This window comes from Ambystoma mexicanum, chromosome 6q (assembly GCF_040938575.1).
Source record: "Ambystoma mexicanum isolate Mex_15411 chromosome 6q, UKY_AmexF1_1, whole genome shotgun sequence".
NCBI lineage: Eukaryota > Metazoa > Chordata > Amphibia > Caudata > Ambystomatidae > Ambystoma > Ambystoma mexicanum.
In genome coordinates this window covers 992,301,321-992,318,481 of record NC_090937.1, presented here as the reverse complement: position 1 = coordinate 992,318,481, position 17,161 = coordinate 992,301,321, and the positions used below count along the sequence as shown (strand labels likewise).

General features: G+C 42.7%; 1 protein-coding gene across 19 annotated transcripts in view; it reads left to right on the top strand.

Annotated features, from left to right (window-relative positions):
- The window catches only part of SORBS2 (sorbin and SH3 domain containing 2), a 923,152-nt gene that overhangs the window by 879,225 nt on the left and 26,766 nt on the right, over positions 1-17,161 (top strand). For all 19 annotated transcript variants that reach the window (XM_069631529.1, XM_069631528.1, XM_069631527.1 and 16 more), the window contains one exon: positions 4,747-4,796. In XM_069631529.1, the coding sequence (XP_069487630.1) occupies positions 4,747-4,796 (50 nt within the window). The remainder of the gene's footprint in view (positions 1-4,746; positions 4,797-17,161) is intronic.

The window sequence follows — 17,161 nt, the reverse complement described above, 5'->3', positions numbered from 1 at the left end:
CTGTGTAGTGAGTCCCTTTCCTAGCACACAGGAATCTCTTATCTTTTTATAATGTGTTGCACTATTTATCCTGCACACTGTTCATGCTTTCTACAAACAACTTTTAGTCCTTACTTGTGTTGCGCAACCTAACTAACCCTTTATGGCAGCTTGCATGTGCATTCTCTTTGGTTAAGCCTATTGTTTCACATAGCTCAATTTAACTCATATTGTCAACCACCTCTAAATGTATAGGGTGATATGTCTGTCTCAGTTTGTACCGTTTCTCGCCTTTGCAGTACTGGTGCAGGGTTGGGGCAGAAGGTATTAATGACGTATTCATCTGCGTCATAAGACTGCTGTCACCACCGTTGGGCCGGTGCCTTTCCTCCAGGTGTCTGCTGCCGTGGCTCTGCAGAATGACTTCTGCAGGTTCCTCTCCAAGCTCATCCTACCATGATGTAGCTGTGAAGCAGTGCAGTACTGTACAACAGACAGTGGACACAATATTAGAGCAGTCGGGTTAGGGCTGCCGGTGTGGGTGAGTGGTTAGGCGTGCAGTCAGGAGTCTTCGATCAGTGTGGGATAGGTTCACCAGTTTCCATTTGTCCACTGATTTTGCCATTAAGGCATTTCATTTCCTCTGTCACTTCACCTTTTCTCTCCTTCCTATTTAAGATTTTAAATGACAACAAATTGCAGTTAATGGTGTCCAACTTACACCATTTCTGCAGCCCAGCAGTACATTGTAGGGAACTGGCACTTTGCACGGTTCTTCACCTACCGTCTGTACAACTGTTTTCCTCCTAAATTCCCAGTGCTTCTTTCATTTGTTATTGTGGACACACTCTTGAATACCTGTTGATGACATTTCCTAGATTTCTCCAAATGGTTTCCACTGAACTCCGTTTGAAGTGGCACAGATCTGTAATTGTCTTTTTTTTTTTAGAATAAATTTGCAGAAAGAGTTATGGTTCTCTTTAGATAATAGCAACGTGCCACCAAAGTGCTTTCTGGGCACTGCACCAGCTTACCAGGCACACCATTTATCTCTGGTGTCAAGATAGCACAAGGCACAAGCACGATCAATGTGTCCTTAGTGCACATTTTGCAGCGTGTGGGCATTGGATAAACCATACCCACATGCTGCACAAGGAGAATCTGCCATACAGAAGGAGGCTGGCCCAGGTAGCGCGACACCACTTCCTGTTGGAGCCAGAGCAGGAACTGGGGCAAGACAAAGGACACTGCTTCGAAGGGCAGGGATCTGGATGTATGTGCACGGACTAGAACTTTAAGACCCTAGAGATTGTACCAGGGCAGGTCCTTGAAGGAGAAACCCTACCATACCCAAGGAGTCAAACTCATTTATGACATGCACCCAGTGGAGTCCTGTGAAGGCACACTCCTGCAGTAACTTGTTACATACACAGAAAATAGCAAAGATGTATTGTTTAAGTGTGTAATGCTTCTATGGTCGCATTGTGGAGCGTGACTGGTGTGTATTGCAGCCCCTGCCCTTCCCTACATCCACAAGAGGACCTCAACTCTTTAATATACCCAATGATCAAAACTTACAAATGAGATGATCCAGTACAAACAGTTCTACCCGCTACCTGATACATTCGCATAGTGCATCAAAAGCTTCCCAAAAAACGACTGGGTGCAATAAGACTGGACAACACATGTCTGAACTTCAGTCTAAAGCTCTGCAGATGAGTTATGCCAGTACAGTACCTCTAATGGGGAATTCACACCTGTTAAAGGGTTAAAGGCTGGTGTCCTTGAGACTAAAGCCCCGCTCCCGCAGTGACTTCCCATGAGAGGAATGAACACAGAGGGGACCTCTATGAGGAACTATCCGTTCATGCCTTGGTTGTACTGGTGGCTTGACCTCCTTGTGCAGCCCTTGAGGACAGTGAGCAGCTGAATATGAGGATCAAGCAGTCCACGTTTCTAAAGCCCAGATTCCCTTACACACTCCACCGACACGTTTCTCTACGGGGTCAGTCAAAACTGCTGCGGAAAACCACAAAGACATTATTTTTAATGTTCTTTTATCTGATGATCGGGACATGTGGCAAGCATGCGTGTTAACTGGGAACTATTATTCCCTGTTTTATCAAGTATGTCAGTCCGCAACAGAGTCTAGAAGGCCTCTTGCTTTTACCAGATCATCACTTCTGCGTCACAGCAGCATTCATTCATCAGCTGTGCCCCCCTTTAGTCTGTGGGCGAGGAATGCATTGGTTGATGACTGGATTGGCTGGCGAGTGGCGTACCTTGCAGTAATTTATCCGAATATCAATGCGCTGTGTTTGGATGGAAACATGAGTCAGTAGAGAAGGTGTGTCTCCAATACAGAGGTCAACTATAACATGTCTAGCTGCATGTAGACTATACAGGTTGACACCCAGCCCAGTTTCGATTAGAATTGTCCTCTGAATGCATGGCGCCAGTTGGGAACCAGCTCTTCTCTTTGACCTGTCTTGCCTTGCTCTCCATTGGGTGCCCACTGCCCTCGAGCCCCCACCCTCTTCAACTTTCTTATCCTGCACCGGGAGCATTGTTGCTGTCTGCAGCCCTAGCTCACTTTGTAAACTATGTGTATGGAGCAGCAAGTGCTGCATCTGGGGCGGGAGGATTGGTGGATAAAGAACGAAGACTAACACGGCCGTCTTCTCACGTTTGACTTCTCCGTTGTACTCCCTGTAGGGTGCCGCTGCTCCCCGCTCATGATTTACTTTCCCTCTTTGGCCCAGCACATTGGGTTTCTTATTTGGCCAGTGCCAGCTCATTCGATTCGTCATCGAGGGACTTTCTGAGGCATCTTCAGCAAGACATGACCATGAATCATTGGATAAAGTTGGGGAAGATAAGGAACCTACTTGTGGGCACCTCACCAATTTTTTCCCTGGCTCTTGGACGTCTGCTTACAATGTGTGCCATTCAGACAGACTGTTGAGAGTAGCATTAACCAGGCACCTAACCGCACTGCTCAAGTTTGCTCCTCCCAAATTCGGCTCTGCGAGTTCCATGAAGGAGTGGTGTTCATCTTCTACACGCGGCATTGCTTAAAGTGAACGTCTAATGTCTGCTTATTGTGCTTCTGTAACATACACAGCAGTGTCAGCACCGTCAGCTTGTGTCCGCCATCAGCATCATCATTGCCCTCTCAGTGTCGAAGATCCGATTCACCGCTCTATTCCCAAAGGGTGTGTCCACTCTCAGTGCCCGATCTATAAAGATCTGCCGGAACTGGCATGGGTCCACATTGTGAACTTGTATTTTTTACCTAGTTGTTTCCCATGCAAATTCCTAGATACCTATGTTCTATAGTGAGCGTCCTTTTTTTAAATATGCCAAAAGTGTGTTATCTAAGTGTACTTCAAGTGATGCTCTTCCAATGCTGACCCTCTCGCCGGCTCTAGAAATGGCACCTTACGGCGCACCAGGAGCCCTGGAACCCGGTGCTCCCTGGGATTGAGTCTTTAATCAACCCAGGGAGCACCGGCAAGGAGGAAGGGCAATGGAAAAAACCAAACAAACGTGTGCTGTTGTGTGTTAACCAAATGGTACAGTGGGTGAGTGTGGTATACGCCGAAGAAATACAAGCGACGCCGCCTCGGTGGGTGCACAGATGTACTCATGGCCCCCTTTTGTGGTGTACAGGTAAGTATTCGCTTTGCAATGTGTTCTGAGCTTTTGCCAGTGAGTCCGCTCAGTGACCTGCTGCATGTTGCTTTTGTGCCAATGTGGTACTTAACAGTGTGTGGCGTGTGCGTGTGTTGGGGTAGGGTGGTTGGAGGAGCTGGAGTTTTATTGGAGAAAAATGTTTACAATGCCTGATGTCACCATTGTGTCTCTGCATACATGTTTTTTTCCAGTCGGAAAATATCGAACTAACCTTGCACACTGGCAACAAATTATTTTTCCTGGCGAGAATTTGTTTTTTAAATAATGGGTTAAAAAAAATTATCTAATCCAGTACCTCAAATTAAAGGAACTCCGAAGCTAAATTTGTACTCGCCGCTTGGCATTTTTGTACTAATCATGTGCTAGTGGGCAAGTGACCTTGTCAAAGCTTCTCAAAGCTGCATGTACCCCCTTTCCCCCGACCCTCTTTATTCAGCTGCTGTAAATGTGGAACGTTTTATTTGGATGTTGAAGAAAGGAAGACTGTTGTCCCCCTTCTGGAAATGTCCTATACGCATCGCAATCCTGAAGGAGCAACCAATCAAACTGTGAGATAGTTTTGAAGGAGCAACCAATCAAACTGTGAGATAGTTTTGAAGGAGCAACCAATCAAACTGTGATATAGTTTCTAAAGGACGAAGTACCAAGCAAACATTCAGTGGCCAGACCACGAGAGGAAAGCAGCACCTACCCCCACCCCCTCAAGTAATTTACACACAGGTCAAATGTGCCTGATTCACACACACAAAATATAAGTGCGATTTATCCGCATTTCACACAATCCTTGAGAATCGGATTTACATGAGGGCAGGGCAAGAAGAGTAATTTGCGCCTCTGTTGTGTGGATTTTATTCATGTGTAATTCCCAGTCCAAAGTGGCTCTAAGTGTTGCTTTTCTTTAGTGAATGGGACCCATAATCTTCAGCCCCTCCCCTAGTCATTATCCCCATCATATGAAGGTGGGGCATTGGTTGCTCTTGTGGAAACATGCCTTCTTGTTGTCTGTGCGGTACAGTGTCTCGCGCCGTGTCCAAAGGCAATGAGCTCACATGTCTCCTCTTTTCCTTGCAGCCTCAACGCCCTGCCTTTGCTCCTGAAAACCTGCACAGTGGCGGAGAACCGTAAGTGCGCCTCTTGTTCACTAAACCATGCCAGTAGCAGATTTGGATGGCATTACTGCCATGTCGGAAGGGAGAGTGTTATAAAGTACCCGTTTATGTTTGAGGGGTTGTTTGAGGCGCGTTGAGAGAACTGCGCCCCTGAAGGAGGAAGCTAAGGGAACAGTGGGCATTTGCAGTGTGGAGCAATATGGCGTCCATGACTGGCAGTGCTCTTTGAAACGCTGTTCCACACACATATACTGTCCTCTACTGAGCTCCACAGCAAGAAGAACTCAAACAGAAACATGATTGAGAAATTATGTCACCCGGTGGCGGCAGGAACTGCATTAAGAAACGGTGATGGGGTGAGGATCCAGTTATGGATGGAAGCTTGAGGAGAGTGTGGGACAGTGCGGTTGCTCTTCAAGGTGTGATGGAGGGATTTGGGTGTTGACTGTTCTGGGAGAGATGGTTGGGACAGATGAAGCAAAACTACTGAGAGGACTCTGGGGGTGGTTCATTTGTAAAAACGTAGAGGAAATTCACTGGTAAATAAGGTTGGAGAAGTGAATTAGCATCACCCCTTGCAACATTTGGTGATATGCTGGTGAACCCATTCTCACATGGACTAATTAGACACCAATTCTTGATGGAATTACTACAACAAGAAGGTTCAATAGAGGTTGTTGCTGATGAAGTATTTTGCTTTGGAGCGAGATGTGGACATGGTTAAATAATTGGTGGACTGAGGTGCTGAGAAGGCAATTAAATGGCGATGTAAGCATCAGGAGAAAGGAATTGGTTAAGGATGTCAGTGTGGATGCTAAGACTTCAAGTGAGAGGACAGCGTGGAAAGGAAAAGACAAGATGATCATGTTTCAGGCCTGGTCATGTAGAGAATTTGGCCTTGAGTTCCAAATATGGTGCTATATGCATTAAATTTAGAAATTGTGGTAGGAAGGCTCCCTTGGAATAGAGAGATTGTGAAGAGCGTGGCGGTGGCAGGGATAAGACTGCAATGTGGTCCACAATGAAAGTAGACAATGTAAAGATTTGAAGGATGGTTGATTTTACATCACCAAATGATATTTGACATGATGAATGGAGTAACTGGGGCACAAATGTACTTGAGTTATTAGCAGTGCTAGAAATAGAAAACATTTACTCTGGGAAGCCCCATCCCTTTCATTGTGGGAGGGTTGATTGTGGTAGGAGAAGGTATGCGGAAGAGGCTGAGGGGCGGAGCCCCAACCCAGGTTTGGGTTTCTCTTCAAGAAACCCAAACCTCATGGTTTGCATAAAAGCGAAGAACATTTTGGGAACTAAAGAATGACCACAGAATGTAGTTTTATGTTTGAAATCTGTCCCTGATAGTGATTCAGCATTAAACCCTTCTGAGTAAGTAGTGCACATTGGGCTCCCGGCTCTTTTCATTTGTCACAGCACTCACCCTAACAGAAAAAGGGAAGTAAATTGCAAGACATACATACCCATCTGGACAGCTATCAAGTGGATGTGAGGCTTGGGCTGCGGCAAACTACGAGCTCTGCTCGCGGGTGCCTTCCTGTCCGCAGGTCTGACCTGGCGGGCGTACTGGCAACTGCGAGCAGACCATGTCGGAAGCACCGGCAACATTCACGAATGGTGACTTTGCATCGACCTCCCCATTCCCATTTGAGCCCTATTGGGCTCAAATGGGAATGGGGAGTAATTATTACCAGCACCCGCCAAAGGGGAATTACCGGGTCCGCCAGGGCTGGAATGCCCCGGTAGATCGCCATTGCCGGGTGCCGGTAATTTAATTTACCAGCAATGCTACCGCCTCAGTCATAATGAGGCCCATTGTCATAAAGACCCGATTTACATGTGATGCAGCACACAGAGAGGGACACCACGGGTAGGGCAATGTGTTACTGACCTATGGTTATTTTAGGATTTTTCGCTGCAACCATAACGCCCCTTTAAGAACGTTATTCACTGAATATATGTATATAAATTAGCCAAGAGTTTTTTTTATTGTGTATGTATTTGTTGTGCTCATGGTTAGGGGGTAAAGGAGTGGTAATGATGTTTTTATAGATAGCAGTTTAGGGAGATAGTGGAATGTATGTGGTAAGTGATTAGGTAAGAGTTCTGGGCAGGGGGGTTGGGACAGGTAGAGGAAATAGACTGAGAGAGCTAGTTGCGGATCCATGTATAAGACGATGCTGATAAATTACTAGTAAATGAAGTATGGGGGAGTGGTGTTGGCGTTTTCACTTGCAACAAGTAACCTGCACCATGTACTATACAAATACCTAGCTAAATAGAGAAGCAGGCAAATAACCAAAAAGATGAAGACAGGCAACTTCTCATTCATACTTAGAGACTCAGACTGCATAGGGACATGCGCTTGGACAGAGGGATAAGAACCGTGCAAAGCAGAATTCTTAAATGCTAATAGCTGTACATGGAGTACAATAGGTAGGTCTGGTTCTCTCTCTCTCTCCTTGGTTCGCTCTCTCTCTTATTCTCTCTATGGTTCTCCCTCCCTCTTTCTGCGTCCCTGCACTTTCTTACTAGCTCTCTTTCTCATATTCTATCTCTGTCTCTCCCCCGCTCCCTCTATCTATGGAGGAGAGTTCCATCGTCAGGTAGGCATTTGCTAAAGCCCCCCATCCATTCATGACAGCAGTGTGACCAGATTAGAAACACAGGTAACTTGAATTGGGTGGCCACTGTGTGTTTAATGGTTGAGCATAGAATGAGAGTAGCAGTGACAGGGGCATCCCCTCAGGTGGGGACCAGCCGAGTATTTAGAGACGTAGCTTTCCATCATGTGTGCCCTGTAGAAATGTCGCCATCACACTGAGGGTGCATTGTCCACATCGGGGGAAATGAGGACGCAGATAGGCTCTGCGCGGGTGATGGGTTCTGATAGACCTCAAAAGGTAAAGCGGAAAACAGAGGTCTAATAAGAGACCAGTGGCCAGCACAGACTCTACAACTGTGGCCGTTGTTTGATGTTTTTGGTTAATTATTAGTGTTTCTGCAAACTGTAACATTTCCTTGGTGCTCACAGAAGAAAAAGGTCATTTGTTTTAATCTGATCATGAACCTTTCCAAGAAGAAAGATACTTTTGAGAGACAAGTCTAGTGTATTCTCAGCAACAAAAGCGGTTTACTAACAAGAATGTATGTAATTATACAAACATTGTAAACTGGCTCTTTTAATTTTTTTTTACAATGTTCATTACTAATGAAGGCTTCCTGTATTTATTGTAGTCATAATAAGAATGTTAGACTTACCTTACTTTTCAAAGCACACTATCAATGATTGGGCCTCATTATGAGTCCATCGTTAACCCTGCCGGTGCTACCGGCAGGTTGTCACCGGACTTGTACAATTTTACCGGCGCCTGACTTCCCGGTGAAACCAGGAGATTTCAAGTCCGGCGGCCTGGGAAGTCAGTCACCAGTAAAATGTAAGTCCCCATTCCCATAGAGTCCCATAGGGGGGGACGGAAGCGCCAGCACCGTTCTGACCGGTCTGCCTTCCGTGGACGCTGTGCCCAGCAGGGTCAGAGCTGTTGGGCACAGCGGCTCCGGCGGGCAGACTCCTAGTTTGCCGGTACAGAAACAAGAGGTCAAGTGAGCTTACCGGCACCCTTGTTTCCAGATCGACAAACGTGTAATGAGGCCCATTATCTGAAAAAGGCTTATTATTTCAAGATGGACAATCTAGTACTTTTGTCTTGTTTTCTTTTGAAATATTCTTATGAGACTTGGGAATAGGACAAGCAGCACCAATAAGGATTACTAGCTGTTTGGCATAAAATGAATGAACTATTTTAGATCCTAAGAATCATTGCGAATGTAGATGAACGTCTGCACTTATAATTAGAATTACTGGTGGTGCTGGGTACATCCCGGGGATGGGGTCACACTATGCATTATGAGAAATCACAATTAAGTTTCTGCAACCGCACTGAAAAAATAAATGCAAAGATATGCAAATGATTTTATAAAGTTGATTTTACTCAATTCATAATAATTTTCTTATTCAGGATTCAAAGGGCCTCATTACAACTCAGGCGTTAAGGGTTAACGCCGTTGTTAACCCTTAACGCCTGATTCCAATTTTAACGGCTGCTTTCAGCAGGCGTTAAAATCCATGGCGCTAAACCGCCTTGGTGCTAATTACGGCACCGTAATTTACGGTGCCGTAATTAGCGCCTTCCCCACTCCCATTATGCCCTATGGGGCAAAATTGGGAATGGGGAAGGGTAAATGGGAAATGGGGATTTACCGCCCCACTCACCTTGGAATGGGGCGGTAAATCCGCCATCCACCATGGTGTAAACATAGTTTACACCATGGTGGTAAAGTTGGTGTACTTACCGCCTGGGTCGTAATGACCCCAAAAGTCAATTACAGGTTTTCATAACATGTTTCGGGAGATTAAGGTCGCTTTATCCGATGGCCTACAAAAGAAATAGAAAACTAAAAATGACCAAGATGTACCACTCATCTCATGCAAACTTCGATATAAACCATAAGAAATGATGCTTGTCAACAGGGCTGTTGCTAGATCTGGAAAAGACTCGCGGCTACGCTGATGTCGAAATTGTCGTGACTGGGGGCTAGCTGGCCTTTTGGTTGTAGCTCCAGAGATTCCATCCGGGACTCCAACCAAAAGACCAGGGGCTATAGCCCCCTTAGCCCCCCACCTAGCAACGCCTCTGCTTGTCAACTGTATTTGCGGTGCTAATTATGATGCCCAAACAGACATTGTTAAAACTCAATCGTTTTCGAGAAGGTAAATGTAGACAGGTGGTGAACCATTGCCACCCACGCATCTCCATTCACAAACATAAAAAATGAAAAAAGCCAGAATTGGAGCCAGGTGCATCAATGCACCACTCGCACACATAGCATGGAAAAGTCATGACTCATCCATACTGAGGCAGCACCGACAAAGAAATAAGAAATCATACTGGCACTTGCCGAGCTTAAAAGTAATATGAGATATATGTCAAATGTTAGGATGACAATCTGAAATACTATAATATTTCTAAACTAATATTCTAACTAATCTAAAAATAAGAATTCATTATCATGAACACAGTTGACATGCAGTGCCGGTGCAGAATCTTAATTGTTGTTTCTGACAATACATAACAAAGGAATCTACAGAAATATTTATATTTGGCAAATACGTCTTTGGTGAAAGGGATGCATGATTTAATCAATAAGTGCATAATGCATACTGGGCTTGAAGCTCATTTAATTTGTCACAGCACTCACCCTAAAGTAGGCACAGAGTTGTTATGTCTGGATAAAATGGATGCAACCTCTTTCATTCCATTGGGATCTGAGGGCCTCCCAGCGTCTTGTTTCCTGGGTTTGGAAAACTCCCCGAATTTTAGAAGAGGTGGGGGCCTGCTTGGTTTTAGGTTAAAGATGGCTGGGCAGATGCCAGTCGTCCCCAAAGCAGAGATCTCCTTAGAGAATTACACATATATGTGTGTTTAGTAAAACAAATGCTTTAATGCACGTTTTCTAAAACGAAACACAATTTGAAAAGTATTCATCAACTAGACGCTACATTCTGTTCTTTATTTGACCACTTATGCTCATTTTAGATCTTGAGTGTAGGAGAAAATAATAACTGACACAACCAATAGATGTGATGTTTTTTTAATGCATTTGTACAACCGATCAGCATCATCTTTATACAACTAAAATATAGCAGATATATAACTTCATTCATACATATTAGCTAAAACCTATTTATAGAAGTTCATTTATAATTAATTCTAAAATCAATAAGTTGTCCAACTTATTTCTGTACTATTTGTTCAGTGATTGTTAGATCTAAAATAACATATCACAACTGAATCACAGTAATTATTATGGAGTTATTATCTTCCTTCATCGGTGAGTTCCATACTCTCTTTTTTTACAGCTGTATTGATATGCTCGTTATTATCTTTATAGCATCTCCTCATAAACTCAAATCCTTCACAGTATAACATCAGGTGCTTTATTGTTTCCACAGTTCTTTTGCCTATTCTACATATGGGATCCCTATGTGGGAGCGTTATCCAGTCACCCTGTACTTCCATAGTAGAAGTGCATTACATTTCATTAGCAGGTCATTTCATGTTATATGTGGTGATGGATATTCATATATATATTTTGGTACCTCAAAAAGTATAGGTGCACTTTATGTAATTCCTAGCATAGGATGTGGTACTCAAATCAACCCAGTTCTGTTTATAATCTAGTTCAATTCATGTTTCAATTTAATCTTATTAGTCACTAACACGCTTTCTCTTATATTTAATTGATGGACTGTAAGTTATCTACTATCAATACTAAAGTACATTTCAGCAGTACCAGATAGCTTATTCTGATGCACACCAGGAAATAAGTAATTTCTTTTTTCTTTTAATGTTTCTGCAGATGCGAATATATATTTTATGAATAAAAAAGGAGAGTTTTCAGACCAGGCAATGTTGCGCTTATCCCAACAGTTATATGCAAAATAGTCAACCAATGCTCAAAATATACATTTGTTCAAGATTCTTTATATACTTTTCAGAAATTGTTTAATTCAGTTTTGCCCAACATATATGATAAACCCTCACCGACGGGTGTTTCGACCAAATTGGTCCTTATGAAGGTGTTCAGTGGTTTAAAATGACAATGAGTATTACTAAACAAATATATTTACATTTTACACAAAAAGAAGGGAAAAAGAGAAATCTATGAAATCATAAACATCAAAAACAAATTCCATTATTACATATATTCAAAATGCAAATAATAAATCAAGCTAATATACTTGTCTATCCATGTAAAGACTGGTAAAGTAATCGTATGTAACACTCCCCGCTGACATGAATTGTCTATTTTTGCAATTAGAAACAATGTTTGATACCCCTATATTCTGCATTTGGCCAGCAAGAGGTGTACAAAATACCTGGGTGGTTAGAATTAAGTAACTAACATGAATTGATTGACAAGGCCCATTTTGAATTAGTAGTGTTAATATACCTAGCCTCCTTATAATGCCTAGAAGTGTTTACAGCTACGGAGCATTCTGCATTCAGTGCAAACATGTATAACTTCATGATAACACGTTAGGACAGAATGCCTTTTGAATATATTAGGTAGAGACATGTATGTTGGATTTATGATTTATCTTTGTACAATGAAAAGCCTATGGTCATATTACATTGCATGTATGTTTGAATTTAGGAAAGGCGCTTTTAGAATATTCCTCTGCTCTCAGCTCAAAGAAATGAGACTGTGGTCAGAATGTATAAATAATTGAACTGAAGGCTCCCAGTCCTTTAGAATGAGTAGCAATGCCCTGGAGATGGGTGGGGATGCAGATTCTACTCACACATCTATAATCAAGACGACACAAATAGTTTAGCAAAGTTTGTCTGTTTTAATGCAAGTCTTAAAACAGGGAGTACAACGAACATCAGCAATCGCTCGATACTCTGACTCTAACTACTTCATAAAAAAGTTGGGTTCTTATACCCATAATTGGTAATAGCTGACGTGTTGACCTGCGTCATTACCAACGTCATCCTACGTGGCAAACTACTAAAACTTATCGAGAAGCAGGACTGGATCTAAGTAAATAATTAGGCATAGGTACTATACCTGTATGGAGTAACAGAGAAAGGTAATAGGATAGCTAACATCAGTTGGGGCAACTAAGCCCTCCCTCTAAAATGGCCACTATGAATGTCACTAAATGTACGACGTCCCATTGGTTATGCAAACTATAGGACCCCCAACTACATTTTCCCCTACAATTGGTTGGCTTATAACCCCCATCAGTAATTTTCCACCTGCATGAGCAGCACGCAGACTGAACAACCAGGTGCGGATAAGCTTGTCTTGATACCAGCTTCCATCCAATTAAAATGAGATCCATCATCTCAATGGTCTAGTGTCAATTAGTACTTTTGAAGTTGGCCTTGAGTCTGTACTGTTCTCTGAGAATTTTTAAGGAGTATGGGTACTATCCGGCTTCCATGCATAGGTGTGACCATCTCGTCCGCCCAACTTTCTTCCATCACGTGACTGGACACCATGAATTGAGCCTTTTTGTGTATTTGATTTTACTCTTCAATAGTCCTCTGACTTCTTTTGTTTTTGCTTCACCTTCTTGAACAGGAGCTTCTGTTGTTTCACGTTAATTGTATCCAATGTCAGCCAACTCCTAGTTTGATAAGACCTTGACTTTCTTGGCTCAGTGAACTCCTTAGCTGAAATAAATGTATTCCGTTTAATTCAATTGCAATTTGCAAATTTCTATTACTGCGATACTGAAATGAGGCCTTCTCGCGTTGTTCAGTACTGCGTTACACGTAGTGGAAACATTCATTCTTTACTTAATCCATATGTATCTATGAGGTATATAGGTATATGTTGGTGCTTGCCGCGGTCTAATCTATTTAAGCAGGTGGCTAGCTTCATGATTGTTTTGCTGCTTGCGTTTCATTGCATCTGTACCCGTTTATGATATGATATGATATGATATGATATGGCATTTATAACACGCCTATACAAAAGTGTTTCAAGGCGCGACGAGGCAATGGGGGGAACAAAGGGAGGACAGACAATGATCCTACTAGGCCAGGTGTCATTCAGATCGCGCAAGTGCAAGGGAATGGGGGGAAAGGAAAAGTGCACAGGGGGAAGGGAGAGGGGAAAGTGCAGTACATGGGAAGTGGGATAAATAAGACACATAAAACAGCCAGCTATTCGCAGTGCAAGGAAGTGCACACATAAGTGCTGGTAGGGGGACTGAAGGGATACAGAAAAACGGTCCCCAAGTGCAGGGGTTGCCAGGGAGGCAGTGCAGGTGGGTAATTGATAGGTCCTGGGCCAGAGATCAGAAAGGGTGGCCAGGTAACCAGTGACATTTCAGTCAGGAATTCAGCAAGGGAGGGGAGAAGAGAAAGCAGAAGCAAAGAGGAAAGTTTTGAGGTGTTTCCGTAACCGGAGATGGTTCTCCTCGAGTTTCAGGGAGGCAGGAAGGCTGTTCCAGAGAGAGGCCCCTGCCGAAGAGAGTGATCAGCCACCAACTCGTTGCTTGGAGAAGCGACTGACCCTAAGGGAGATGGAGGCAGATGAGCGAAGAGCTTGAGAAGGAAGATATTTAGGAAGAGAGAGTTGAAGGTTTAAACTAACTAAATATCTTCATCACATTTGTGGCATAAGTTTCTTCATCTTGATCCCAAGATGTCACTTATCCTTGGTAATTCTTCGTTCTTTATAAATCGTCTGCCTCTCTTGTCTGGTTATCTTTTTATCTGGGTGTCGATTCATCCTTGTATGATGTCACCATTCAGCCTGGTCATTCAGTTTCTTTGTTTCATCAGGAATCTCGTTCAAATGGCCATCATATTGTCTTGGATGCAAGTATGGTTTCCTCAATGGGTACTTCACCACCCATATTCTCTTAGGTACAGGTATTCTTATGGGTACTGCTAGAGAGCTCTCTCTTATCTTTGCTGGTTTACCTGCTCAGTATATGTCACATATTTTGGTTCATATGTTTCAGGTAATGAAGGTGGGGCAGTTGGAGTGGGGGTACTTGGCTCCTCCTCTACACTATGTCATGAAGTACACGACTGAATGAGTTAATAGGCCACGATAGAAAGCAACAGCCTACACTAAAATATGGTGATGTACAATTTTCTTATCAACTCTGGTGCAGCTTGCTGGGATGTGTTTAATAAACAAATGACAACAAATTGTCAATTGATGCGCTAAAGGTCCCACTCAAAGTGTATATAAATTACCTGAAATTTAATTGAGGGAAGGCTTGGAAAATGAACAAAATGTGTCCGACAGCAAGCTTTTGTGTGGATAATGGAAGCAAGCCTGTCAAAGTTGAAAGTGTAAGGAGCTGAATACCATCCAGCCAGATGACGGATGGCAGAAAACATTGGAATGAAAGATATTATGTAGAAGCACCAAAGTGCTAAGTAATATCATTTACATTTTCAAAGAGACAAGGAAGGGACACGCATTTTATTTGATTGCCCAGTAAATTGAACTAGAGCAGAGAATTAATGTACGGTTTTAACAGAGAGGCACAGAAAGTGACCTGCATTTTATTTGATGGCCTTGTAAACTGAACTAGAGCAGATCCTTAAGTTAAGGATTTTTTAGCATAGATGCACAGAAAGTGTCCTACCTTTTATTTGATTACTCTGTAAACTAAGCTAGAACAGAAAATTAAGTTAAGGAGCCTTTAACAGAGAGGCACAGGAGTTGTCTGCATTTCGATTACCATGTAAACTGAATTAGAGCACAGAATGAAGCTAAGGAATTTTTAGAAGAGAGGCTCAGAAAGTGGTCTGCATTTTTTTAATTACTCGGTAAACCGAATTACAATAAATAGACACAGAAAAGGGCTTGGCATTTTATTTGATTTTCCTGTAAACTGAATTAAAGCAGACACTTAAGTTGGGGAGGCTTTAGCTTCATGGATGTGGGTTTTACCCTGTGAGTTGAATTAGACTTGTTTATTCAACACAGCATATCCTCTTCTTCACCCTTAATCAAATTACATTGTAAGAGGATTCAATTCAACACTACAGCTAAGTCAATGCCTAGTCTGGGATACTGAATGGAAACCCTTATTGATATATCTTTATGTCCAGTTCATGCGTTCTGGATGACTACCCCTATATAACACCCCTCTCTTGGAATCCCCCTGACCCCACTGAGCCAAGAAGTAGTTCTGTTTTGCAAGTTTAAGGGTTTATTTGATAATTTAAACAATATATATATATATCACGCTTTATAATAAATTAATAATTGAATATCACACTGAATCTGAGCAGTAATCAATAATGGATAGTCTGGCACTAGCACACTTCTTTATAATCAATGATGAGTGGTTATAGGATGGGTAAGATAGCAACAATACTTTGATGGTTTCAAATGGATGCAATGTGGAATGAAATGCAGTACAGAAAATAACTTGATAGGATTTCAGCAAAAGACAATGTAATCACTTTCTTGGACAATTCACCCCCCCCCTTTTATGCAATGCAAGGAAATGGAAGGGAAGCACACAGTTCTCAGAAATGCAATCAAATGTAATTCAGTTCACCCCAGCAAGCTTAGACTACAGAAGTTTGAAACACAGGCCCAAAATGCTTTTATATGTGATAGCACTATATTGGAAAATGTGCTAAAATGCTTTTATATGTGCTGGCAATGAAGTGAAAAATATGCTAAAATGCTTTTATATCCCTCTAGAGTTTCAGGGTGAGTGGTATCTAGTTAATATTAGTCCAGGCTCACTCTAGCAATGATTCAGGGATGGTTCTTAAGAGGCAAACGAATTTTTAGCAAGGAAAGCAAGGAAACTGTTGTTTTCACACGTGGAGAAATTTGCAAATCGCGGCAAAATTCGCGAGTGCGTTTTTCGCGATTGCGGCAAAAGTGTATGGAATAGGAATGCGGTTCTAGGTTCGTTAAAAAGCCAAGATTCCCAGCTTTCAGAGGAAAGTTACTGCAAGTCTCTAAGACAAACGGTCACGGAGATATGAGCGATATGGTAAAGGTCGTTTTTCAGATTTGAAATTTTAAAGTTCAAAGTGACAATTGACAGCTAGCAACTAGAAATGACAGGTGACAGCTTTGCAAATGACAGGTGACAGTTAGGAGGCAGTTCTACTTAGATTAAAATAGCTTGGATTAGATTATTTTAACTAAGAGATTGGTTCTGCACAGTTCTGCTAGGTACTCACAATATATTTAGAAATAGAATGGGCCTCGCCACGGATCTGGTCAGGTTTTAGACTGGACTCTGGTCTGGTCTCGGCACTTCACAGTGATCTGGGTCAGCTCTCTGGTTCTGCTAACAGTGGTCTGGGTCAGCTCTGCTCTCTCTGGGTACAGCACTGCTTCTGGATCTTTCTGCACAGCTTTCTCTGGAGATTGATGGATTTGAAGTCTGGATCTCTGGATGTGGTATGGTCCGGCAGCATGCTCCGCAGCAAATGGAATTGAATGTCCCTATCTGTCCTGTCTGTCTGCTTTTATGTGTTTTTAAAATGGGTGGAAAGGCTAGCTTCCTAGGCCCTACCCCTCTCCACTTGTCATTGGCCACTTCATCCTCTTCCCCTTGATTGGGGGAATGAAATGAAGTGTCATCATGATGAGGTCTGTTTATGGTACAGAGAACCCACCCCTGTCAAATTACACACAATCTATATTTTGACCCAAAAGACATATTTGCACAGGTACACATTTGTTTAAAATTACATGCACCCATCACATATCACAGGAGGTATACCCTGTCCAAATCTGCTCTTCCTGAGAGCTTGCATTGAGAAATGGCAACATATTTCACT